We start from the raw sequence: 17,024 nt of genomic DNA on the forward strand, positions 1-17,024 counted from the left end.
TTTTGTCTCATTTTACATGAAAAACATGCATGCAATATTGACTATGTTTCTGCTATTTATTACAGCAGTTTCTAATGAAGGTTGAATTCCTACTTTTATTCAGAACCTCACTGCTTTTTCAGTTGCCCTTAATCATCTAAAAAAAAAAAATCTCTTCGAGCTGAAATTTTCCAGACCAAAGGTGAATTTATATTTTGGCATGTTTCTGCAAAACTGGTTACTGGAGAAGTGTATGCTTGTGATAAACTGCAGAACCACATTAAATTGCAGAGCCATGTGAATGACAGCATTTATTGTGCATCTCTTACAACTTCACCTGCACTCTGGCCACAAAACCATTTCTACTGTGACTGTTTCTTACATTATAGACCTCTAAGCCACGTCAATCAGATGGCATTTTAAAAAGATTTTGGGGCTCCAGGAGTCCTTGCCACAAAATTCTTTTCTGTTTTTCCCTAATTGCTGAATTTTCCTCCAAAATTACACTGGTCTGAGATACAGAATGGACAATGTTCAGTCCTGGCTAGTGACAGGTTTAATGTTCATTTTCTTGTGACCAAAATGGTTAGAAAAGGAGTTTTAGCCCATTTATTAGTGATAAGTGTTCTTCTTTCCTAGGCCTGGATAGTTGAACCCATGGTATTAAGGGAGACTGGATTTACAGGTAGAACAATATAAAAATAGTGACCACAAAAAGATAAACTCTCTTAAGTAGTTGTTCTGTAAAATATGATGTAGCTACCCTATAACAAATACATGATGGTGTGGCAAATAGGTCTTGTTGGCACTTGTTTGGGAGGACTGGTACAAATCAGTTGTGGCTTTGTCTCTCATGAGTAATGTGGCCAGTTCTGGACCAATATCATTTTTAATTGCAAACCATTTGGGCTGGCATCCAGATCTGTAACTCGTTGGGAAACTGAGACTCTCCCTTCCAAATATACAAAGCATTTGTTCTTAACCCTAGAAAGTTGCTAGATATTGGTCCTTAAAATTATGGCATCCTGACTTATTGAAAAGCTATTTTATTTACTTTTTAGAGATATTTAAAATTAGTGCTACTTTTTCATTCCCTGAGAGCTGTAGCAATGGACTCATGATAATAAGTAGGGCCCTACCAAATTCACAGACTGTGAAATTTTCCTCTGTTGAAATCTGGTTGTTTGTATACTTTTACCCTACACTATTCAGATTTCACAGGGGACATCAGTGTTTCTCAAATTGGGGGGTCCCAACACAAAAGGGAGTCATGGGATGGTCACAAGGTTATTGTAGGGGGGTTGCAGTATTGCCATCCTTACTTCTGTGCTGCCTTCAGAGCTGGCCAGCTGGAGAGTGGCAGCTGCTGACTGAGGGCCCAGCTCTGAAGGCAGCAGCACAGAAGTGAGGGTGGCAATACCACACCAGGCCATCCTTCCTTCTGCGCTGCTGCTGGCAGCGGCGCTGCCTTAAGAACTGGGCTCCCGGCCAGCAGCCACCGCTCTCCAGTCACCCAGCACGGAAGGCAGCACAGACGTAAGGGTGGCAATTCCGTGACCCCCCCCCCACAAAAACTTTGTGGCCTCCACCCAACCCCTTTTGAGTCAGGACCCCCACAGTTACAACACCATGAAATTTCAGATTTAAATATCTGAAATTGTACAATTTACGATTTTTAAAATACCCATGACCGTGAAATTCGTAGGGCCCTAGTAATAAGGCAATTTCTTTTTAGAGGCACAAGTAATTTAATTTAAAAAAAATAGCAATAAACTTTCCAAAAAAATCTAACGTAGCTTTTCTGCAAAATGTGGCATGATGCTGTATGGTGGTTGAAAGGGGAGGTTGGCATTTGTTTGGGATAAATAAGACACTGCCAGCTGTGACATACCACAGTAAGCATAGAGGTGGTGTGATCTGGACTCTTTTCCTCTGGGGATTGAGCTGAAATAACTAAATTCATTTCACTCAGTACCACAACCTGAACATGGACTCTGGTCCCAGATGTGAAAGACCAGTACTTTCCCCTTAAACCGTCTTACCTTCAATCAGTGTAGTTTAAAAATATATATATTTAAACTTCTGCTATTCTGCTGTCTTACATTCATCAGTAAACTAGCTCTTGTGAAGCTTCCATCTGCCCTGCCATCAGTATCTGATATAGCTATACACATATTTGTCACAGAGGGTTAAGTTCTCAAATCTTTATTTTTGCCATGCAATGTTGTATGGCAGACATTAATATTAGTGAGCAGGGGGAGGGGACTTTAGCTGCTTTAGCAACTGAGGCCTAATTTCTTTACTCAAGTTGCACGGTGGTAGCTGAGAACTGAATTTAGATTTGGGACTTACAATACAATACTGTATATTTTCTCCTGAGTTTGGATGGATAAGTTTCATTACCGTTAATGGAAGCTACGTCTGAAGTGGTGCTCAGAGCAAGTCTGGGTTTCCAAAGGACAGTTTCAGCAATAGGAAATGGGGAGCCACTTTATGGCAAGATTAAAATTTTAAAAACCAAGGAGAGCCTGACAATCATGAGAAACGAGAAAAGTTACAGAAAGCTAAATAATTGAGTATTCACTATTCAATCCAGTTTATTAACAACCACATTCGTCATTTAGAAAAATGTAGGTCTGTACATTCATTTCCATTCATTATTCCTTCTCAGTTTATAAAACATCTCTGCTTGACTCCAACTTCATCATAAATGTTTTAGTTTAAGGTGTTATCCAGCAAATTTGCTCTTGAACAATAGTTCAACCGAGGAGACAAGATCACGTGAAGAGAGACTCAGCCATGTACAGAGGCATACAAACAAACAGAATGAATTTTCCTGCAATCAAATAGTGTCCAAGAAACATTCTCAGCTAAGTGAAGCACTTAAAAGGAGATAATGTCAAAAGTAAATAAATTAATTAAATGAAATAAATGGCTCTGGATGCTAGGCAGTAAATTAATGTCTTCGAGCACTACAACGTTTATTTCTCCTAAAACCTGAAGCCATAGGATAGAATTCTGATACGCATATTGTAAGTCTCAGTGGGTGGTTGTATATCTGTATCTTAATTTATAACGAGAGAAAAGTTTTGCTGTTTTTCTACATTTTTGAACCGGCACCATGAACTGAAAACTAAATTCTGATCTCATTTAAACTGTTGTAAACCAAAATGTCTCCATTAACTCCATTGAGATACTGTGGATTTAAATGAGATCAAAATCTCTAAATCTGTAGGGGTGGTTCTCAGAGGTTCAGGGTTTGAATCAGTTAGGATAAGTACCCAAATCTTTGCGTGGAATGTCCAGTATTTCAAGTTACTTGTTTGGCTAGATACATAGAGTGAGAGATTGTTCTCACAATATTTTGGCTAGAAATGGACCTGAGCCACAAAGTTTGGAAACTAATCAGGATCAAATTTCTCCGAAGTTTGGATCTGACCCATCTCTAACTTTAGCTCCTCCCACAACCAGGAAACAAAGAGCAGCCGAAAAATGAAAAACTGTGTTTTAAAAAAGGTAAATAAAGATTTTCAACCCTCCTAAAAGTTTTGGTTCAAGCTTTGAGAAAAGGTCGGTTTAGCTTTTATTTTATCTGTGCAGAGTGCTTATCCTTACTTTTATCTAGTTTCACAGGGATTTAGATGTGTAACTTCCCCATGAATCAGGAAAAGACAATATCCCTTAGTGTGGCAGCAAATAACAGATTGATGGCCACATCTTAACATTTTTAGAATGAAATTTGTATAGGTTTAAAAGATTTATTACAGATGAACCAAGCAGTTGGATGGAAATTTGGGTATTATCAAGGCAGAATTTTCTTTTCAAAACACAAACTGTCAGTTCCCTCTGCCTTTGGAAATTATGCCCTTAGCTTTAGAGAGTTCCTACTGTACCAGCTGTTATTTCTCTTAGCAAATATTTATATTGTGATAGCAACTGAAAGCCTCAATCAAGATTAGGGCCCCATTATGCTAGGTGCTGTACAACACAGAGAAGAGACTTTTTCCAGCCCTGTGCTGCATTCTCATGTCATGCCATGAGGAAGACGGGTAAAGCATTTTTTTAAAAGCCTTACTGAACTGCTGTTTTCTTAATCCACTGTAAATGTATTTTGGGGAAGGGGGAAATCTCTTGTGAGATTACAAATCGCTAAGGGCTAAATTGTGCCATTTAGTATTGGGAGTGTGGAGCCACATGACCCCAGGGGGACCTCTGGGAGGGATCAGACACAAGAGAGGCAGAATTCTTCCCTATGCAGGCTGCATTATCCTTTAGCCTGGCGTGCAGAGAATGCGTCTATAAGAATTCCTTGCACACTTCCCCAACCTTCATCCCACCCCATCCCTCCCCTGTGTATTAGATAGTAAATCAAATTGTTTGGGGAGAATTACATAGATATATGTGGTTGCTCATAGAGCATATACAGGTCTTCCATCCTCTTAGCCCATAACTCAGTTTAAGTATCAAACATCATTTAACTTTGCTAAATATTACTCAGTGCTTTTTTTTATTGCTAAAAACCAATTTGTGGATGCCTACTATTTAAAACATCTAACTAACTAATTGCAAAATCTATAGAAAAGTCTCTATAGCATCAAAGGCTCAGTTGATCCTATGAGCAGTTATAAATGAAAAACTGTCTCTGTTTCAAGCAAATAAGGCACTTAATGCACTCTTTCTGGCTGTGATGCTATTTTCCCTGTGGGTTTTGAAAATGACCTTCCTGTAAGCATCAAGGACTGTAACTTTTCAGATAAAGAAACTTGTTCTTGTTTTAAGTCTATGCCAGGTTCATTCCCCTATAGCCCACAGGTTTCAAAAGCAGAAGAAAAGTAATCCAGACTTTTTAAAAAAAAAAAAAACAACTCTGTTTCCAGAATGAAGTTACCCTGTCAGCTTGCCTTGGGCCTTAGGTGGAGAAGTGGAGATTAAAGAGTCAGTATTCCTTTTCATGTTTCGTCTGCCAGTTTTGTGAATGTAGAAAGAGAACTGGTGGCTACAGCTAAGCATCCAACTGTGGTGTTAAGTACAGAGTTTTCTTCCCCCGCAATACATTAAAAATATTTTTATGAGTTCACAGCAGAAGGACTTCAGCATCAATACTACACAGTTATTGATTAAGGTATCCCAAGGAGGTGGGGGACTACCACTGCAGATTTAGCCTCGATATTTTCCCCAATTATAATGAGCCTCTTTGTGAGGCTGTATGAATACCCAGTGTTAACTGTATAATGATCTCATCATTTCCTATTTACTCCATACTTACCTGAATACACAATTTACTGTAATTTTTAAATGCATAAGCACACTAGTAAAATGTCCCTTTGTAAGAAGGTTCCATAAAAGGCTACTTTTGATATACGATTTCTTTATCTCCTCTTCAAACTGAAGTAGACTACCTCCTTCTTTTAAAATACAATTCACCCACTATTTAAAAGCTTTGGCTTTGATTTCTCAGAACATCCCAAGTTTTTGTTTTTGGTTTTTTAAACCATATTTCTGAAGACAACCTTGTACTGATTTATTTTGATTTGATAATGAAATTATGTTCCTCCAAAGAATACTAGCTTCTTCCCCCTGTCCCTCCCCCACACCCCCATTTCACTACAAGTACATTGCTGTGTTCAAAACTCCAGACAAAACTGAAATCCCTCTGTCTGGAGCTACATACATATCAATATATTTGTACTTAGAGAAATTAGAGTCAGATTTTTTAAAATTCTTTGTGAAACATACTGTATATTACATCCATGCTAACCACTGAGCTCAGACCAAATAACTAGATAGCATTTAAACAAATTTCAGTAAAATTTAGCATCCACCGTTTTAAGGAACAGACATGTATAGCTGATATAAAGGTCATTTGTTCTAAAACGTTAGCTCTTTTTAATTTTCTTTTAATTAAAGTTTTTTTATTTGCCCCCGCACACACACTTCGTTGTGGGGGGGGGGGGGTCCATTCCACTGTCCACATTGACACTGATGATTTCCCTGTAGTAAAGGTTATTTATACCAACTATTAAGCCAAAATCTAATGCTAAAAGGATGATCCAAGATTTACCATCATTTCTCTACAATTTGTTATCCCCAAAAGGTCTTTTCTTCTCTCTCCCATACATGTGTAACTCCCATTAATATCAAAGAGAGCTACATGGGTACAGGCAAAGTAGAAGCAGCCTCTAAGAGAAGTTTCAGAGTAACAGCCGTGTTAGTCTGTATTCGCAAAAAGAAAAGGAGTACTTGTGGCACCTTAGAGACTAACCAATTTATTTGAGCATGAGCTTTTGTGAGCTACAGCTCACTTCATCGGATGCATCCGATGAAGTGAGCTTGAGCTCACAAAAGCTCATGCTCAAATAAATTGGTTATCCTCTAAGAGAAGGGACATTTGTTGAGCTCTTCCAACAAGACAGTACATCATCTGGACCCAATCCTGCAAACAATTAAGCACATGTAACTTCACTCGTGTGAGCTGTCTCATTGACTCAGATGACCAGTCCTTTAGATTCTCACATCAGTAACATTACACACGTGATTCAGTGTTTGCAGGATCGGGCACTACACGCACATTTTAAACTAGTAAATAGAAAATCCATATTTAAAACTATTTGGACTTTGTCAATGTACAGAAATACAGGGCTTATTCCTCGTCCTCAATGTGGACTTGTCTAGATAAGGACTGTATCTTGGACCAAATAATGTTACTTTTTTAAAATGTTTAGGTTAAGCTTAAACAGGTAGCCCATAACTTTTTTGCTTTTAACTACATATAACTTTCCAGCCACAGTTTAGGTTTGGCTGAATTTTTATATATTTATTTTTACTTATTTTCAAATTTATTAATTTGGTAATTAATTCCCTCTGTCTCTGAAAAGGCAAAACTTAAAAAAAAAAGACAGATCAGTAATGATTCAGTTACTAATTAGTTAAATCGATTTTTCATTTTTACTTCCAAAACTGGTGTTCTAATTTAAAATGTGTTACACATTTCCTCAATAGCATCATCTGGTTTCTAAATCTAAACCTGGGGAAAACAACAGCTGCAAAATAACATAGACCAGTAGATGTTTCAATGCTTTCTGTCTCATCAGATGTCTGATTCTGTAGCCTCTTATTTACAGGCTACAGAAATATCATTCAGATTGGGTATGGGGGAATCTAATGAACTTAAAAGAAGCTGTAAGACCTAAAATCTAGCACTCTGTGGCAAACTTTAAATCCTGCTGGTTTTCCAGTGAGACTCTATAGAGAAAAATACCTTGCGTCCTGGTCTTTCTTTCAGTATATGCTCTTAATGTCTACAAATCTCTCATCTGAAACATTTGCAGATGAAAAAGAAGCATGTGTTTATGGTTCCATGCCTGGCCTGGCCAAACCCTGGAGTGGAGAAGGTGCTGGGGATACAGTAGGAATTCTCAAGATAGGTGGGCTGCTCGGAAGCCTCATTTTCATGTTAGTGTCCCAAATACTCTTCATATTCATAGCAGCCTCCTCTCAGCACAGCAGTGCTGGTGTGTGAGCTCTGGAAGAGCCAGAAAGGTTTGCATGTGACTGCAGTGCATAGAGTTTTCTTCTGTGTGCTGAAAGTTTCGGAAAGGCAAACACCTCTTCATATCAAGGTGTGGTTTTTGTAAGGCTTTAATGTTGCCCTTTTTTCCCATAGTTCTGAAATAAAGAGGCAAATAAGCCCCTTTCTGAGTGGTACAAACAACCAGTACTCAGCAAAAGAAAGGTCTCATGGTTCAGGAATGGAACAGAAAGAGCTGAGAGATCTGGCTCTGCCACAGCATTCCTATATGATCTTGAGCAAATCACTGAACCTCCTACTGCCTCGGTTTCCAATCTGCAAAAGCCAAGGTGTGAGGGTATTTGTGAGACTTAATTCTTTAATATTTTTAAAGCATGTTGAGGTCTTCAGGTGGCAGCTACTATAGAAGTGGAAGGTAATCAATTAATTATTATTATTTACAAGTTTAGATAGATTTCACTCTATCCTCCAAACACCTGTATGGTCTTAATTTTCTAGCTTTCCAGGGATATTAATTTCATCATCAGCCATTGACAAGGATACCTTGGAATTTACTATTTTACTGAAATGGAAAATTTTAACAAAGTAAAACTTTAAGCGATGGTTTTTTTCCCCCATTCCTCCCTGAGTTCTCACCTCAGAACGTAACTAATAACAATTACAAAGCTGGGATAATTTGCATAAAATTGCATCTCAAATTGCATGCAACAATGGTTTGACAGAAAAGCTGTATAGTAAGTAGTTACTGCTTTCCGCTTCACCATGCAGTTTTGTATCCTATGAATCACCATAGCAGAAAGCTTGAAACTTACACTTGAATGCAAAAACAAAATGTGGGGAACCTGAGGGAGCCTCCTGTTGGAAATAAATGCAGAAGTATAGGCAACTTTAGCTTGTTTACAAAATGCCATAACCCAAATTACAAATATTTGCTGATATTACAGAGGAAAACTGACTTATGTTTGAAATTCACTGTCAGACATGCTCCTATTTTAACTTTTTAAAAATTTAATATTTTACAAAGTTTTTTGAGTTGCATTAAGATATGCAAGTGTGTGTGTGTGTATTTTTCTCTTTAAATGTATAATTATATGGCTTTAAATACAGATAGAGACATACAGATAATTTGGGGGATATACATTTGGTTAACTTGAAAGCTCTGAAGTGTCATTTGTGACTCTATAGTACGAACTTCAACAGCATTTTCCAAAGTGACTTTTTTCTGCCTCCCCTCCCTCCTCCAAAAAATCAAAATGTACTTCATGAAACTATTGTATATGAAGCACTTATTAGCCGTAATTAAATGGACAATATGAATTTACTACGTCTTTAGGACTCTGGCTTGTTCTGGTTTAGAGCAAAATGATTAATGCAAATACATATTACTTGAGATAACCATTTAGCAGCTAATTTAGCCAAATTTATTACAGCAGTTAGAGGTTTTTCATTTTAGCAGACGGAGACAAGGGCATGCCAAAAGCAGAAGGTGTGTATGAATGCACACTGCCCTCTAGTGCGCAAAGCTTCCTGGGATTAACAGAAAATACAGACAAGCAGAGTATGCACTGGAGTAATAATATCCAGATGTAAGTATTCTAGGCATTCTTTAAAATAATGCCAGTGTAAAGTATTTTATTTCCATGAAAGATAAGCATCTTATTATTTCTGTACTAGAAAAGAAGAATCAGATACAAATCAAAGCAATTTTGACTGGGTAACATTGTGGTTAGAGAATTATTTTAAACTTCTGTATTTTTTAAACTCTCTTTCTGTGGGCATCTAATATCACGGTTTCACATTACTGATTGTTTTTACTTCTTCTCCATTCCTGGTTATATTTCAGGCCCTGCAGAGAGTTGTCACTCTGCTTGACTCTAACCAAAAGTCAATTCGGCACCTCCCTTAGGCCACAGTTCCTTTCGCAATCTGTTGGTAGATTTATTTTGCTCCAGTATTAAGCAAAGTCTCCCAGGACCTTCCCCCTGCTGACCAATGGAGATTTGATTCATCTGCGAACTGTAAATTCTGTTTGACAAGATCAAAAGAAACAGATATATAAGTTCAGTAGTTGATATCTCCTGCAATAAGGAGCAATGATCAAAGAACAGGGTAGAGTATCTTCCCAAACCTTTCAAATATCCAGACTCTCAAAGAGTTCTACCTGCAAGCAATGAATAAATCACGTACATTTTTTTTTTAACAATTTGTTGTCAAATGCACTGAAAATAGCCAGGCAGCGTTAGGTATTTTGTGGGCCACCGAGATTTGTAGTCCTCTTTTCTCTTCCTCTCACATTGGAGCTCCCAAAAGCTGATTAAAGACTTATTCCAAATGATTGTAGCCCGTGATTCTCCACTGATGCACTAGTAAATAGTTGAACTTATTTGTCATCTTACTGGCATTCGACACTGAACATACAAAACGGGCCAAGTGCATTCCATTTCTTTACATTGGGAATTGTAGAGATGAACATTATTTTACTAGGATACTAACACAATATTTATTGTCCTTTTTGTTTTCTTCCCAGTGCTGAATAAGGGTCAGTGTGTAACTAAATATTACCGCTGGATGCAGAAGAATGGAGGGTACATCTGGATACAGTCCAGTGCTACCATAGCTATCAATGCCAAGAACGCAAATGAGAAGAATATCATCTGGGTCAATTACCTTCTTAGGTATAAGTTTCAGTCACTTTCTTTATTTGAAGTTCTGCCTCTGTTACTTGACTCACATTGAAAGATATAGAGTAAAAAGAAAAACAATGACAACTACAGAAAGTTAATATGAGATGAGCTTTCTCATCTGTTCGTGCTCAGAACCAGCTCCTTCTGGTGAAAGTTATTGAGACATCTGTCATGTCTCAGGTTACTGGGAACTTCTTGAATGATTACACTATGTTCGTATTAGAGTAACCCTCCATCAGTTTTATTGCAGGCCTCCATTGCCTTGAATTCAACCCAGCACTAGCTGAAACTCCCAAAGACCTGGCCCACCATGCACTCGGCTTGTTATAAAACGTGTGATGGATTTTTAAGCAGTGGTTTCTTTGGTTATTGCAAAATCCTGGTCTGACATCTGAAGGCAATCTTCCTGGGACATTACAGACATGTCTCTTGGAAAGGTGATCTTCATTCCAATATGCCTTCTTGCGATGACAGGCCTTAAGGCAGTACTCACCTTGAAAGATGGAAAAAAATAAATGCAGAAGAAGCCTGTTAAGTAGAGCTGGTTGGAACATTTTTGACAAAACTTTTTTATTGTCAAAATATGCTATGTTATCGAAGCCAAAACATTTCAGTTTGACTCATTGATTTTGAGTACATTTTCAACGGAATGGTTTCTAAGGTCCAGGATGGACTCTCTGGTCACAGGGAGAGAAACCCCTAATTGAAAACTTGACCTTTTTCATTCTAAAACAGTTTTGACACAATTCCATTTTGCAAAAACATTTGGAAGGGGTTTGGGGTTGTTGTTTTTTTCATTCTAATGAAAATAAATTTGGAAACCTCAAAAGTTGTAGCAAAACAGAATTGTCATTCTCTGGTCAGCTCTGCTTGTAAGTAAGTTACTTGCCATGGCTTGTTATGTTCCCTTTGTTCCAGGAGTGAGGCAGGGAAAGTTCAAAGTGATGTCTAAGGGCTAGATTGTGACTTTTATACCATAGCTAAGGAGCATCGTAGAGATTGTGCCTGCCTGAACCACAGTCTTGGATGGTGGAGTAGTCTTGATTCCCTGGGCTGGGAGCTAGGAGCAATCAATTCCTAAGGGAGTGCAGGCCCCTGACATTGTGGAAGCTTTGCATGGCAGTGGAGGGGTAAGGGAAGGAGGACTGGGGCACATTTCTGCCCTTGTGTGACTGAGTGGGATTGGATCCTCTCATAATCTGTCCCTGTTCCCTTACTTTTTTCTTTAAAATGTGGTGGATGATTGATATCTATGAAAGTGAGGAAATAGCCAAGCTTGCAAGAGTGAAGCATAGTTGCATCAATAGTTGCTCCTGAGTCTTGACCTGCAGCACGTGCTTGCCCTTCTGACCCTAAGCTTCTCCTGAACAGAGCTTCAAACTATGCCAGATAGTGTATTGGTTTTCTAATCTCCATAAACATCTAACTAGGATTATAAACCAATGTTTTTTTCACATTTGCTGGTATCCGGACACTGAGTAAATCTGATCCACAACTGTTCCACAATAATTTGCTGTCTACTAACAGAGTATCAGTCAGAAACTAATTAAGATGGGGGCCTAATTGACCATTACTTAGATTCCTCATAGAACTTGATTTTTCTCCCTCATTCCCATCAGTGTTCTGTTAGAGAAAGGTAACTCCTTCATACAATTTGTGTATTTTTAAATAAAGATTACTCCCAAACAAGATCCAAGCAATGAATAGGATTCTATTGACAGAGCAAGGCATAAAGAGTTCTGATATTACCAATGGCAAGAACACTGGTTTAGATATATTTTCATGCATGAGAAAGTATGTTCAGATGCCTGTCCGACTTGTGCTCCAAATAGACAAACTCTGTTGCTAGATAGAGCTGATATTCTTGTTCAAGAAAATAGTTTTGTTTTTTAAACAACTCTTTATTCCTATACAAGGTGCAGTTGTACCCCACACACACTATTTCTTTTGCTTGAGGGGAGGAAAGTTTTGTGGTGCATTGCTGCATTCTGGCATGGCCATGTACAGTAACATCATCACATTGTTGATGTCACTTTTTTTGTCCCACAGGACAAATCTGCCAGGGTGACAATCCTAGGTAAGAATAGAGAACAACTGTGAATGTTTCAACATTGAATTTTCACAGTGCACTAGAATAGATTGCATATAGGCATTCTGTAATTTTAATGCTCTGAACACATTTAGTAGCCCTGGACCCTCCCCTTCCTTCTGTCTGTAGAGAATTGGAGATCTCCTGGTAACCCACTGACCTGAATATGAATCACACAGGAATGCTCAACCACTCAAAAATCCACTAAAGAATATTTTCTTAAACAATCTATGCTACATTTGTCTATCTAGGTGTCTTCTTCTGGCCTTGCCTTTAATTTTAAAAGGAATCTATTTTAAAAAGGCACAAAACAGATCAAAAATATTTTTTGTAAGACTCTCTTTGATAGTGGGGCTTTTTCCACATTGCAATCATGTTCTTTGCTAACAAGCCACAGGTGAACACCACATGAGCAGATGAAGATATGATTATAATAGGTGTGTTGACAGTTCTGTATCCTTAACATATGCATCATAACATGCACGTGTGCATCTGTCATATATTTAGGTTGTTAATTTTTTTCCCTAATAGCTTTAGAGCTATCTGAGCAGTGACCAGGTTCTGTGGTCCTTAATTGAGCAATATTCTCAGTAATTTCAAAGTGAGATTTACTAGCGTAAAGTCTGGAGAATATAGCCCTTCGGAAAACAACTATTCAAAAGCTATGACAAGGATTGCATAGTGTAATGCCACCTGAATGTGGTGAGCATCATAGGTAGTGTAGAAACAAGTTTTAAAGGATATCAACTCCCTCTCTCTCTCTCTCTCTCTCTCTCTCTATCCCTATCCCTATTATCATTGTAATGGGAAAGAATTCTAGATATTAGATTGTGGTATTGATTACACAAACCAGACTTGCTTTTAGGTATCAGACAGGCAGGGCTACCTAATTAGCTATGAGTATAACTCAGATATTTTGTGGTATCAGGCATGGGGAGGGATAGTTCAGTGGTTTGAGCATTGGCCTGCTAAACTCAGGGTTCTGAGTTCAATCCTTGAAGGGGCCATTTAGGGATCTGGGGCAAAAATTGGGGTTTGGTCTTGCTTTGAGCAGGGGGTTGGGCTGGATAACTTCCTGAGGTCCCTTCCAACTCTGATATTCTATGATTTTACTACCAATTTAGTACTAAAAAAAACTTTCAAAAAATTCTGCTGTGATGAACTGAGGAGAAATATGTATGTTTTCATGTTTCTTCTTCTCTCTATTTACATTCTTTGCTCCTGAGATTTGATAAAGGAAAGGGAAAACTATCAAACTGCAAATCATCCATTTGTGTTTATGTTTGCTCTCTGTTCTTTAGTAACCCAGAGTACAAGGATACGCCGATGGATATTGCACAACTTCCTCATCTGCCAGAGAAAACCTCAGAATCCTCAGAGACCTCTGATTCTGAATCAGACTCAAAGGACAACTCAGGTAATATAAACAATCCTGCGCTCCGACTACTTTCCTTTTTTATTTTATATTTTTGTATCTTCAGAGCCAAGTCAGTGATTGTATTTCCAGATTATCACTAAATCTCACATTTTTTATGGATGGTTCAGCTTTAGAAAAAATACCTTAAAACCTCAAAATCCTGTTTTTAAAAGATATCAAAATCTTTTAGTGACCCAGAATGATCGGCTATTTACTCAGTGCATGCATGCCTGCTTGAATTACACTTATCTAAATATTTGAATCCCCAGTTGAGTTTGTGAGCAAGCATTATGCCTTGTGCAAAGGCTTACATTGTAACTACTGAATATGATTCCAGTTCTTATCTGTCGCATGTAGTCAGATGTTCCTAACATAAATGTACACTGTCAAAGTTTATCACCCCCTTTGCTGTGTAAATAGGCTTCTTGAGTTGCTTCACTAGGGGGCAGTAAAGATAGCAAAAGTTGTATGTTTTCTTAAATTAAAAGCATTACATTTTATTAGAACTTTACAGGTTCAAAGCACCTGTTTGTAAGTTTTACTTTTCTTTGGGGATTTTTTGTTTGTTTTAATACTAATGATCTGGTTTAATTAATTCTATAAATAAAAAATCCTAAAGAATGGCAGTGTGTTCAGCCTGTTAATTTATTCCCCAGTAGATTTATAAGTAATTACATATGTAGATGTACAGATTGGCTGGTGTCTTTGTAAGGGATTGTCTTTAGTCCAAAAAATGATTCTGTAGGCCTGATTCTTCTCTCATGTCTGTATAAATCGGGAACAAATACACCAAAGTCATTGGTTACACACTATTGTAAATCAGGTGTAAGTGAGAAGAGAATCATGACCTATATGTTTTATTTTTTAATTAAGCAGCCATTTGTTCTCTCATCTTTTGCACTTATTCCTCCTTTCTCTTTTGACAGCTCTGTTTGACAGTGAGAGTCAGATGTTAGGCAAACATACAGGCTTTATGTCCATGTGATTTGAGATCTCATCAGCCATTCAGAATGCTTTTTTTCCTACCCAGTTTCTAGATAACCCGATAATACAGTTGAGGAGAAAAGAGTTTCTATAGTTGAGAAGTGTATTTATGTTCATGACTGCTGAGGCTGGCACAGAGTAAGAGAGCATTCTTCAGTGACGCACAGATGCATGCATCTTAGAAAGTAGGACAAAACTTTTAACAGCTTTGGGTTCTTTTGGGTTCACTTAATATGAATTAAACAAAAATACAGAAAGGACTAGGTTCATAAGATCTTCTTGGCTGAAACCAGTAAGTTCAGTCCAAGCGTTTTTAAATCTGCAGACAACCTTGGTGCCATTTTGTTTTATCTTAGGTTGAAGTCACTCTACCAAATGGGAACAGTAGCTTAAAAGAAAAAAACTTTTCTTTTTAAATTTTTTTTTGGTTAGCAATTTGGCTTTAAGTAGAAATAAAAGCTGTTTTTTCATAACAGAAGGTTTCAGAATCTTATTAATTTTTTTTTAAAACCACTCTAAATAAATTAAATGTACAGAGCCTGAAGCTTTGAACAGCTAACATCCCCATCAAGACCAGCTGTTCAGCTGCTTCTGGCAAACTGTTTGGAATTGCCATGGCTCCAGGAGAACCCAATCTTTACAGAAAAACTGGCCCTTTTTTCCCCTGCTCAGAGCAGAGAATTTAAAATGGTAATGCTTGGCTCTGATGAGGGAAAACAAAAACGTCTTTTATTTCCAAAGGAAAGAATTCCGACTGTTCTGCACAGACTGGGTTCTCCTCAAGCCATTCATGACCCTTTCAAACAGTGTGTGATAATTGTCCGTTTTCTGAAAGCTGATCTTGGCTGCCGTAGTCCAACGGACTCAAGTGTTTGTCTTATTCAGTTAAAAATGAGGTAAATATAAAATAAAGTTAAAAGAAATAGGAGGAGGACAGGACCAGGTCCTGAGCTGATGGAAATTGGTACAGCTCCATTTGTTGCACTGGAGTTATTTTTTTCTACTTTATTTTTTTACCTTCCAAGGGAATATTGGCACACAGCAGGGCAATGTAACTACGTTGTTTTAACTGATATATTCATTCAGATTTATAAACAGAGGACCTGATTCTCCACTCACCCTGGGGTAACTGAAGAGTAACTCCATTGAAGTCCACATGACGCCAGTGTAGAACACGAGTAAGTGAGAGGAGAATCAGGGGCGTGGATTATCACTTCATCATGCTACTGCGTCACTCCTATTCCCATTATAAGAACATGTATGCTAAACAGAAATCTCGAGAGTGCATCACCAGTGCTGAATTGTTCACTAACATCTCACTTCAGTGAACACAATTGGAATCCAGTTGCAGTTAGTTATCAGAATTGTTCTCATTAAAGAGAATGTACCAAAGGATCCCACTTGAAATAGGTGCCCTCACACTTGTTACAAAAGCTGCAGTCCAGTGACAAATCCACCAGACCTTTTCCCATTGCCACTGACAGTCCTGAATCAGGGGGATTAATGATAATCAAATCCCTTCAAGCTTGATGCTGCTAGAACTGTGGATCTAGAGCTCAGAAAAACCCACCTCAGTTGAGCCTCAGAGGAATGCTTTTACCAGAACTTTACAGGCAATAACATCTCCTTTTAGGTAGACAAATGGAGTTCTAATCTGATGTTCCTATTGCTAATGGTGTTTTTCACGTTTCTTTCCTTCCAGAGGACAATGAGAACTCAAAGTCAGATGACAAAGGAAACCAATCAGAAAACAGCGAAGACCCTGAATCTGATAGGAAGAAGTCTGGGAATCAGTCAGATAACGAAATGAACTGTAATGACGATGGGAACAGCTCCAGCAACCAGGACAGCAGGGACAGTGATGACAGCTTTGAAAATTCTGACTTTGAGAATCAAAAGGCCCCTGAGGACAGTTTTGGTACTCTTGGTTCTATGCAGATCAAGGTGGAGCGCTACGTGGAGAGTGAATCAGACTTGCGGTTGCAGAACTGTGAATCGTTGACATCAGATAGCGCCAAGGACTCAGATAGTGGAGGGGAGGTAAATGCCCAGTCTTCCAGCAAACATCAAAAGAGGAAGAAGAGGAGGAAAAAGCAGAAAGGAGGCAGCATGACCCGCAGAAGGCTATCAAGCACTTCAAGCCCAAATGGACTTGACTCAGCTTTGGTGGACCAGCCCCAGCTGCTCTCGTCGCCAAACAGTGCCTCAGTGCTCAAAATTAAAACAGAGATCTCAGAACCTATCAATTTTGATAATGATAGCAGTATTTGGAATTACCCACCTAACAGGGAAATCTCAAGGAATGAATCGCCCTACAGTATGACCAAGCCCCCAAGCTCAGAG

The 17,024-nt window shown here is 38.3% G+C and overlaps 1 protein-coding gene across 5 annotated transcripts in view; it reads left to right on the top strand.

The window, feature by feature from the left end:
• Nucleotides 1-17,024, top strand: part of NPAS3 (neuronal PAS domain protein 3) — an 843,593-nt gene that overhangs the window by 824,838 nt on the left and 1,731 nt on the right. For all 5 annotated transcript variants that reach the window (XM_073348989.2, XM_073348988.2, XM_073348990.2 and 2 more), the window contains 3 exons: nucleotides 10,035-10,182; nucleotides 13,582-13,697; nucleotides 16,384-17,024. The exon at nucleotides 16,384-17,024 is cut by the window's right edge and continues 1,731 nt beyond it. In XM_073348989.2, the coding sequence (XP_073205090.1) occupies nucleotides 10,035-10,182; nucleotides 13,582-13,697; nucleotides 16,384-17,024 (905 nt within the window). The remainder of the gene's footprint in view (nucleotides 1-10,034; nucleotides 10,183-13,581; nucleotides 13,698-16,383) is intronic.

This window comes from Lepidochelys kempii, chromosome 6, assembly GCF_965140285.1.
Source record: "Lepidochelys kempii isolate rLepKem1 chromosome 6, rLepKem1.hap1, whole genome shotgun sequence".
Lineage (NCBI taxonomy): Eukaryota > Metazoa > Chordata > Testudines > Cheloniidae > Lepidochelys > Lepidochelys kempii.